The 10595-nt window shown below is 40.5% G+C and overlaps 1 protein-coding gene across 1 annotated transcript in view; it reads left to right on the plus strand.

Annotated features, from left to right (window-relative positions):
• RBFA (ribosome binding factor A (putative)) overlaps positions 1–9985 on the plus strand; it is a 10908-nt gene extending 923 nt beyond the window's left edge. Inside the window, exons 2-7 of the mRNA XM_009324494.1 lie at positions 386–428; positions 1085–1261; positions 3765–3877; positions 5094–5178; positions 7442–7515; positions 9207–9985. Coding sequence (XP_009322769.1) covers positions 386–428; positions 1085–1261; positions 3765–3877; positions 5094–5178; positions 7442–7515; positions 9207–9597 — 883 coding nt within the window. The 3' untranslated portion in view covers positions 9598–9985. The remainder of the gene's footprint in view (positions 1–385; positions 429–1084; positions 1262–3764; positions 3878–5093; positions 5179–7441; positions 7516–9206) is intronic.
• The last annotated feature ends 610 nt before the right edge of the window (positions 9986–10595 follow it).

The raw sequence follows: 10595 nt of genomic DNA on the forward strand, positions 1-10595 counted from the left end.
GCGGGGGGGCTGGGGGGCTCGGGGCGCTCCCGTGTTCCCGGTAGCACGGGGGAGAGCCCGAGTCGCCCTGCGAGCAGCACCTCCGGTGCCCGCGGGCCTCTGGTAACGGTGCTCCCGCGCCGTGCCAAGTTACACCGACCTGTACGGGAACCTTAGGGTTGTTCTGTGTCCCCCCGCTCCGCGCAGCCTCAGCCGTGAACGGGAAGCATCGCTCCCCGCACCGCACCCCGGGCCTGTAACCGCTGTGGGGAAAAGCACTTGCAGATGTGGAGAGCGGGTGTTGTGTCGTGTGCCTTCAGGCAGGCGACGTTTGAGTTACACAGGGAACCAACGGGTGTCTGAGCCGCTGAAAGATAAAGCTGGTTTCCTTTCCTTTTTCCAAAAGAAAGAAGTTTTGGTATGACAGCCCTACCCTGGGATCTAAAATGGTAAGTGCAAGCTTTTTAAGGTGCTGTGTGTATCTGTGCCAGGAGGAACAAGCTTGCGCTTCTGCCATTGTGCCTAACTGCGGGAAAAGCACTTTCTGGTGGAGGAATAGCAGAATTTTGTGAACGAGCACTAGAGCTCCGGTTTCACTATGACATGCCAGGACTGCTGTCAAGGGAAGCCCGTGGGTTCCCCATGGCCGTTTCCTCGTCTGTGCTGATCTTTCATCCGCGCCAGGACCAGCGCTCTCGTGCGTGCTCTTGAGCCCATAGCGGAGAACTGATCCAGATTAAAACTTTCGTCTACCAGCTTAGTTTTACGGAAAACAAGTTTTCATGCTTGTTTTTCAAACAAGCAATGCTTTTCGGTTAATACACACTGTATTTTAGAAAACTGATTTATTGAGCTGTATAACTTGCTACAAAATAATGAAACTAAGAAACCTTGACTGTAATACATGAAGGTCAAAGATTTTGTGAACAGAAATATTCTTTATTGAAACACCTGATACATAAGACCTATATAAAGCCATCACAGCTTCAGTAATGGCATTCTGAGAGCATACTCGGTAGAGTGCACAAAACTATATAATTGCCTAATACAAGTTTGTAACTACTGATTAATGTGTTGGGTTTGTTTGGTTTTTTTTTTTTTGAAGATGTATAAACCGGCCAAGTTGGCCTCTGTAACGAAAGATGACCAGACAAAAACTAGGAAAGAAGATAACATACGCTGCAGAGTCTTGAATAGTCTTATTCATAAAGCTGTGGCAGAGATGATGACTACCTGTGAAATTAATCAAGAACTTTATGATCTCAAGCTGGAAATCTGCAAGGCAAGTGCCAAAGCTAGAGCTTGCGTTGAGGCGCACCAAAGGAGCTTCTCTGGGTGTTGTGATATGTGCAGGAAGAGTTTTACTGCATTGCTTTTGATGTGGCACGGCACAGCAAGATGAGGCTCTGGATTCATTTTGCACACTAGGAGAACTTTGCCGCTGTTGTACCTGGCTTAGTAGACCTTTGCCACTATCATGCAAATGCAACTTAGGCCAACTAAGTGGTGACTCTCCTGGTACGACTTTTTTCTTTTCTGTTACTCAGACATGTACTATTTGCCTTGCCCTTTCAGAAGGAGGAGCCTGGTTTTACCGATGTAAGTGTATCTTTCCAGGAGTCTTTTCTTTGTGCAGCTGTGTGAGAGTTGATATCTCCTTGTGTCCCTCACCAGCATCATTACACAGGCAGAAGACCTAAGTGGGGCATGAGCTTGGTTCAAAACCAAGGCAAGCCTAAGAAAATGGCTTTGACAAGCAAGGTTCCAGAAAGAATTGGAATTTGTACCTAATTGTAGGTAGTGTTGCCATAATTGATGGGTTTGAAAGAGATGTTAAAGCTCTGATTCAGAAACTAAGTCAGTCTTCACATTCTTGTTTGTAGTTTTTTCTTCTACATTTGCTGTTTTTTTTAAGATTAAATGATACCAGTGTTTGGCTTAAAAGCTTGATGGACTTAGCTTTGTTAGAAGCATGGAAAAAAAATTGCACCTCATAGCTGCATGTACGACAAGGGGTTTGTCATTTATGATCGAAACAGATGTTTTTGCCAGCTGAATTCATTCTGTCTTCAGGCAAGGGATTAAAATTACATGGGCAAGATGAATCTTTTGGCTCTATATGTGCAGTATCCTTCATATAGTATTTTTTTCTCTCTGGGGCTTTGAGGATTGCTTGTCTAACTCGGATGGCATGTCTGCACATAAAAATACTGGCTGGTGTAGGCAAGCCACAGCACTTTCAGGAGGCATTGCTGTAAATGAAATGACTTACAACGTGAGAGAGGGAAAGAAACAGCCTTCTTCCAAATATAGTGCAGACTTTATTATAACTGCGTAGTGCTTAGTGTTCGTGCTGCACTGGGATGTGGCTGAGATTCAGTCCTGATTTACCCTTGAGCTGATTCTGGTCCAATATTGTTACTTTCGTTATCAAAAGAAATCTTCTAGTAGGCTTTCTGCAATCCATCAGAATTTTTTTCGGTATCAAAAGTTAAAATTACATAATAGTAATACTGATAAGAATCATGCTTCTGGCTTGATACATCAAACTTTTATCCACTAGATAACATTTCTCATGTGATGATGAAGAAATGGCTTGTGTCAGATCGGGTTGTTTATGTGCTTACATTAGACTCAGTGTGGGAGATAGGGAAGGTTAATCCTGCAGTAGATACAGCCAAGTTAATGATCACTGTAGGGTTTTTTTTTTAATGAGTGATGGGTTTCCTGAGGCAGGAGGTATTTGGTGGTGGAAAAAATCAGTACCTACTTTGGTTTTTGGGGACAGTCCATTCTGCCCTAGGAAAGAGTAGCACTGTCAACAGCAGACTGTGATGCAGTTTTCACTCCTGGGAATACTCCGATGGAGTTGTCTTTTTCTGCTAATGTCTGTAGACACCTATCTGTTTGAAGAGTTGGTTTCTGGACTAGATGACCTCTGAACCATGCCTTCTAATGGGTAGTTTATGCCTTCTCCTCCCTCTTCCTCAGCTCCTTTCTTTGGTTGAGCCAGATAGGTTATTAGAAGTTTGCTGAGTGTACTCTCGTAGCGAGAACCTGTTCTGTAAGATGCTGCTAGATGCGATGAATGACGGTTATAGAAATCTTTCAGAATCCAATTTGTGTTTCAGAAGTTTATTCTTCAGGAAGATTGTCAGTCTATCTCATGTGTGGTTTGGCCCCTGCACACCATGCCTTTTCAATTGCATGCACGACAGTTATGAATATTATCTGTTAGTGAGCTAGAGCACTGGAGGTTCCCAGCAGGCTTTAGAGCTGGAGAGGCTCTTACATTACCGTGGCAAGGAGGGTGTCCTCTCTTCTGTCAGTATCAAAACCAAACTCTGGGTGACAACAAACCAGGCAGTATCACAGGTCCTTCGTTAACGGAAACTTACACTTTCAACTGTATTCCAAAACAACATGCCATAAATTGTCATCTGGACTATTTGTGATGGTAGCACCATCGCATTGGCTAAATGTAGCACTGTCAGTAACATACAGGTGTTGACAGGCTTCTCGTCCATTTAATTTCAGTTGAAGGGGAGATTAGGCAGTGACTTGCCTAAACAAAAAAGTCCTTTCAGGTACTGAATGTAGATCTTATTTGGTGTTAAACTCTACCTCTATAAAGGCACCACATAATTTTGGTTCTTAAGAGATTCTCCTAAGAATTTACATATCCAGTTTGGGTCACTGTATGCTTATTAATGAATTAGAGACTTTGTTGTATATGAAGCGTGTATATATATATAATTTTAAAGAAACGTTTTGTCTTTTTGCAGGTGTCCCTGGCATCAAACTTTTCAGCGTGTCGTGTGTACTGGAATCCTGCTTCTACTATGGAGAAAGAAAGTTATGTTGAAAGTGTACTGCAGAAGAGTGCTCCACGTATAAGGTACTGCTATGGGATAAACAGCTAGATCACTTCATAAATTCATAGCCATGTACTAGTACCATTTCTTAAGTATTTCTAACAATCTCTATCTGACCTGTTAGGATACTTCAGGTTTTTAGATATTTGGAGTCGGAGCATCTCCTGTGATGAGCCTCACGGGGAAGGAGGATGTGTCAGATGAGCTGTGTATTCTCCTGCTGGAGCACAGCTGGCTTATTTGGCTTCTGTGTTTTCCTAGGATTGGACTGGGCTGAGCAGAAAGAAAGAGGAGTTTGGATGACGTTTCACTTCATTGTACTAGTGATGGTGGGCTGGACATGCTGTGCACAACAGTAGGCCAGAATATGATGCTGCACAAGAGGACGGGCTATTACAACAAGTATCTCTTTACAGATACATACGGATTTGGGCAATTCTGATCGCTAGGGACAATTTGGACCTCCAGAAGGGATGACTGATATTACAGAAATTCTTCACAATACTGATACCAAAAAATAAATGTCGGGATGCTACCGTATATTGTGATGCTTTTACACATTTTTGGCAGAGGGTCCAGTGAGTTTTCAGGATATCATAGAGATTTTTGTCTCTCCCTCTTTCCTGGGCTTACCCTCTGCTATCCAGCCAGTCTGTTGGAGGATCAGGACTTCACCCCATGGGGAAGGTGGCATTGAAGCATACTTGTAGAGCCATTTCCTTTTCCCCTGTTTCCCCAGGCTGTGTAATTCCTGCTCCAGCACAGCACGCTCTTCTACTCCCAACAGCTTCTACTCTTTGAGAAGATATGTTGCTGGCTGGGAGGAAGATGAGGGGAGCCCCGTCAGTCCTTCCCGCAGCTAACATGTAGGACTAGTTGTCTTGCCCTGCTGTGAGGGCTCTATCCCCCACTGCTCTCACCCCTACAGTGGGGATAAGGAAGCCAAATGAAGTAGGGAAGGCCCGGCCCCAGCCTGTGCATGTATATAGGAGACAAATCTAGTATCATCAATACTCAGTGGGATCTGCAGCTAGTAGTTTTTGTATGTTATATATTCAGAGCTGGGGTTCTGCAGTGATGTATTGCTTAGCACTAACCTGAATGGATACCCGTCAGACTGTGAGTTTTGCAAACCATATCCTTAAATTTGCAGTACTGCTGGAATTAATTTAACATACTTTATCTGTCCTGGAGGTGCTGTACTGTTACTCATACTGGTGAATGCTGTATTTTTGCCAGGTATCTTCTGATGAGTCAGCAGATTGTAGGAAATGTACCCCCAATAGTATTTGTAAAAGACAAAGAAGTTGCAGCCGTAAAAGAGGTAATTGTAATCTTTGACTCAATGTATGAATATAATCATATGCAAACATGGTGACTTAGCATACCATAATGCTTAGGAATACCTCAGGAGAGAGCTGATTATTCAGTTGCTTTACCAATCTACATTAAAAATCAGTCTCTGTCTATACCCTTTCCTCTTCATGTTCCAAAGCATTTCAGCAAAGAATCTTGAGTAAGACTGATGCTTATATACAATGTAAAAGAATCCTTGTAGCTATCACCTCGTGAACTTTTTTTGATGCTACTATTAACATTTCTGAAGTGAAGTTTTCAGAGAAGCTTGTAGGCCAGATCATTAGGCCAATAAAGAAATCCTAAAAAATGAAATTACAATTTTAAGGAATAATGTAGAGTAGGCAATTGTCTGTTGTCTGGTATACATGACTATAGAAGTGAAGTCTGAGGAGGTGTCTTCCATATTTTAAATGTTACGTGTTTTTAAAACGCCATTGAATCTAATCAGTGATTTTCAATTTTTTTTTTTTTACCCCAACCTTTCTCCACCTGTGAATTGTTAAAATGTTTCTAGGAGGGTGCAGATCTTTGCATAGAGGATGTAAGCTCACTGATACTACTTTTTTTTCACTTTTAAAATTTTCTTTACCATTTCACATTTTCTGTCAAGGTGTGGATAGTTTTAACTAGTTGAATTATTGCTAGAATAATGATGTTTTCTAGGAATTTGCTATCATTAGGACTGTGAAGTGAGATCTCTCAAACAGTGAGATTTCCAGAAGAAAAAGATGACATCAATGAGTGGAATTTCATGAAAAACATCTCCTCAAGCTGTTGATGTGAATGGAAAGAACATTAGTTGAAAAGAGCATGTTCGCATTTCTGTGCCCTGAAGTGCCTTATTCTTAGATGTGTTACAACCAATTACTGTTAGTGACTTATGGGCTCATGCGCTGTGTATTAGCAGAGCTGGAAGGGATAACAAGAACTTCAGACTCTCTAGAAATGCAGTCAATTGCTTGAGCTTTCTGTGGTCAGAAAAACTCTTGAGTTTCATGCCAATATACTGATCCACAGCGCAAATGTTTTTCACCTGCGTTAGCATCTGCAAAATGCACAAGAGTAGAAATGAACTAAACACTTCTGAAAGCTGTTTATATTCGTTATTATGCTCCCCCTAATCAGCACAAGAAATTCTACACAAGAAGTAACAAGTGATTATGGAAGCACTTTGTCATTACTATTACTCTGTTATTAGCATACCTAGATGGAGCTACAAATACCTACTCCTGCAGGTCCTGCCTTTCAGGTCTGTTATTGTGGAACCTGTTCCATTAATCACTGTTTCTCAAACTTTGTTAAATGACCACTTACTCTTTTTGAAGAAGAAAACCCCTAGACTACCTTATCTTCAAGTTCAGTGCATAGGCACCAAGAAAGTTAACCACACGAGTAAAAACTCTCCTTATATATCTTGGGGGTTGGACTAGATGACCTTTAGATAGTCCAATAGTCCAATCTAGACTTTTCTATGATCTTCTGTCAGTGAATGGCACTGGGAAGCACTTATATGGATCATCTTTTCACACTTTGCAGATCATCAGGTTTATGTAATCCACAGATTTGAATAACAGGGCTTGAAATAACGTAGCTGAACCCGATTTTTAAGTGTTGGAGGACAGGGAAGGACCATCCAATTCAACTCCTAGAATAATATGTTGAATTAGAAGGGAAGTAATGTAAAGAAAAGTAGGAATAAAGATTTCAAATGAGATTAAAATTTTCACAATTAGGTACTGTCTTTAAGCACTGGATATACTAGATTTGTAGCATTTACTGGTTAAGTGCCGTGTTAAAAGGGAGTTGGGAACTCAGTGTTTACACGCCGTAGAAGTACAAACTTGCAGAAAGGGAGAAGTAGTGAAAAAAAATCCCAGTGTAAAGATGTTACGAAAAAGGATTTGCAAGACTGAAGTAAGACCAAATAAAACAAAAATTATATATGTCACACAATCCCTAGCCAACTGTTCAGAATGTACATAAGGCAAAAAACTTTGTAGGAGTCCCTGGATCAGTTATGCTATTTGACAGAAACTAACCAGGCAAGAAGTATAAGCAGTTCCATATAAATGGAGGAAAAGGCTATTTTGAAATGGTTTTGCTAAATATTCCAAACATGTAGAAAATAAAATATTTGCTGTTTGATACTTGTCTGTTTCTTGTGTAGGTGTGAACAAAGTAAGTTTAATACAGGGCCTTTAATATGTATTGTCTTCATGCGTTTACAGATTGAGGAGTTATTGTCAATTGCTGATTTTGGACCTCCAGAAGAAGTAGAAACATTATCTCAGAATGATTCTAGGTGGGTTTTTTGAATCAATTGTACAAGTGTCTGTTTTCATCTCTGTTGGCCAACTTAAATTGGGTATTACTTGACCTGACAGAAAGTATTTTAATTAGATGTGTACGTTGTTGTTATCTCAGAGTTCAGCAAATGGTGTTAGGAGGAAATAGAAAGTAGAAGAGGGAGACTTTTTGGAAGACCTTACCGAAAAGGCATCTCAGCTTTTAAAGAGATCCGTTGGGCCCTTTTATTAACAGAAGAGGCTACAGAATAGCCCCAGACAAAACTTAGATGTATTCATCCCAGAAATTAAATGTAGAGGATGGCATTTTATTTTGTCGCTTAAGCTTTCTTTACCAATGTTACACCCATTTATTAAAATTAAGGGAAAATATTTCTTACTATATATGATCTGGTTTACTTTCATATTTTAGTGCAGACACATTTTCATAGGCTATTTTGTTGTTGGTTCTTGTGCACAGGTACCTTGCTGCAGACCACAGGTTTGCAAATATGGAAAGGGAAAGTCTATTTCTTTTTATATATAAGTGGACCTCTGTTAAGCTGTCGAGAATGACTGACTTGTCACTTGTAACAGCGTAGTGTATATGCTTTCAGAGGCAACTAACCTATAGGGTGGTATCAGAACACAGCCTTAGAAATCAGCTGTGTTTGATGTCTATACTGTGAGTGACATAGTCATCAGACTTGTTACTTGCAGACCCAATACTTGTTCTGGTATTATTATCTTTACTTTTATGAGGGAAATATTTTCAGAGTTTCTAAGAATTCAAGACTCAATGCGTTTGTGATAATTTAAAAAAGTGCTTTGTGCAGCAGTAATACTTGTTTCTTGCTGGAAATTTTCTCATGAGGATAAAAGCTCTACGTTTACCAGTACTCCTCTACTTGGCCACTTTTTTTCTGGTATAAGTTTGGATTGTTATACATGAGTACAAGTTTACTGATAAATCTCCCTAAGTTAACAAAAAGTAAATTAATTTAGCATTCTTCTGTCAGGGATTTTCAGCTATTGAGGGATAGGGCTGAACAATGTATTGGGAGTAATGATTCTGTGGGACTGGATGCTCTCAAAGCCAACAGCCGTGCACTTGTGTGCTGCAGTGTGTTGGTGGAAATGCCTTTTGTGCCTTAACGTCTCACAGGACGGTTCGTCAGGTGCAAATCAGAAATGGCTTCTTGGGGGAAATCACTGTTGTGACAGACTCTCCCACAGGGCACCTAACATCTTCCTCTGTTTGTGTCTTGTGGAGATACTTAAGTGCAGATTAAGGTGCCATATGCTGTCATTCATACACCTGTCTGATGTGTTCTGGGCAGGGGCTGCTGCTTCTTGCTTCTTGAAAGAGCTGGGAGAAGTCTAACTTCCTTGGGGCTCCCAGGTCCAGTGCTCACTCTGTTACCTATGCACACCTTTTCCCAGAAGCAAGCATTTTCATCTGGAGTGGAGTTGCTTTATTGGCTTCCTCCCATTAAATCTGTTGACACGCTGACAGGCTTATGCACAGCCTGTCCTCGGACACATAGTATGGTGGTAGCTCTTCCTTCTTAACATAGGGAGCGCAATGCTGAACACAGTGCATTAATAAAGTCAAACTGAAAACTCCAGTTTATTTCCATGTTATTCAGGTTGTCACAATTAGCAAAAAAAATTAGAAAAAAACCCACATTTGTCTTCCTTTCCACAGTAAACTGTTCTCTTCAGCAACTCAATCTTCAGATTCACCCATGCGATCTAATCTTTTTGGTATTGATCATGAACTGCTGAATAAGCAGATAATGGACTACAAAAGACTGAAAGTGTCGAGAGATATAGCAAGCATTGCCTGGACAGAAGAGCAGGAGCAGCAGCTTTCTAAGATTCAAAAGAAAATGAGAAAGAAAAAAACAAGGAATCCTCCTGATGATGACATTACACCACAGAAGTACTTACTGGACAGATACGAAGCTGATTACTGGGATGATAACACTGAATCAGTCTCGGACTATGAGCTGGAGGATGAATTACAGGAAGAGGTAAACAAATTGGAGGCGGATGATGGCAAAACTCTAAGTCAGCCTACTGATAAACTGAAATGAAGTGAAAAAGGCCACTCCCTTTAAAATGAAAGCTGCCAATAGCAAAAAAAAGGCTGCCATAAATACTGAAAGATTAGTTTCGTACAGCCTGTTTACCACTTCCTCTTTCAAACGAATAGGTTTGCCACACGTGTGGAGGTTTGCTAGCACAAGGTATGTAAGAAAAACAAAAATGCTATTTGTGACATTCTGTTAAGCAGCTTTCAAGCTGCTGCAGTTGTAGGACTTTCAACCAGAGAGCAGTTTTGTAATAACAGAATATACATAGTGCAGCACCGAGTTAAAACTTCTTGCAGTTCTGTTGATTATTTCCAATAATTATGGTTTCTGTGTTGAAATAAAATGTCGTCTTTTTTTTTGAGTGATCTGGATAAAAATAATCACAAAGTGATGGTGTCTGTTATTCTAAGGTCAGGAAGGAAGGGGGAAGCAAATTAATGACAGTGGTGTTCAGAGAGCAGCCTTCAGCGCACAAAGACAGGGTATTCTCTAGAGGACCTAGTCTCATGGGGGAACTCTTTCCACAAGAAGGTGAAACTCATTGAAATTATGGCCAATAAAGTTACAATCCTGGAAGAAAATAAATCTATTTTAATATTCAGAAAATTACAGTTGTGCAAGGGGAACTGCAACCAGAAAAGAATGGAGAACTCTTCATCTGTTGGGTAAAACTGGGAAAAGCTTTGACCGTGACTGAAAAAATGTATTAAAAACTCAAAGGCGGAGAAAAAGCAGCAGGGAAGAATGCCTCAGTAACTGTTTGAGATATGGAGATGGATGGGGAATCATATAAAAAGTGAGCATAAAGCTTTCTGGCTCAAAGCAAGTAAAAAATAATAGCATGGGTGTATAAAGTCAGAAGGGCTGAAGCTTCAAAATAAGTTACAACTAACAAGGTAGTAAAAAGAAATTCTGCCAGAAATAAGGAACATTTAATTCCGTTAGTTAATGGGGAAGTAAAGAAAGACAATGCAGGGGAGGCTGCACTATAGTATGTT

Source organism: Pygoscelis adeliae, unplaced genomic scaffold (genome assembly GCF_000699105.1).
Source record: "Pygoscelis adeliae isolate BGI_AS28 unplaced genomic scaffold, ASM69910v1 Scaffold95, whole genome shotgun sequence".
Classification (NCBI taxonomy): Eukaryota; Metazoa; Chordata; class Aves; order Sphenisciformes; family Spheniscidae; genus Pygoscelis; species Pygoscelis adeliae.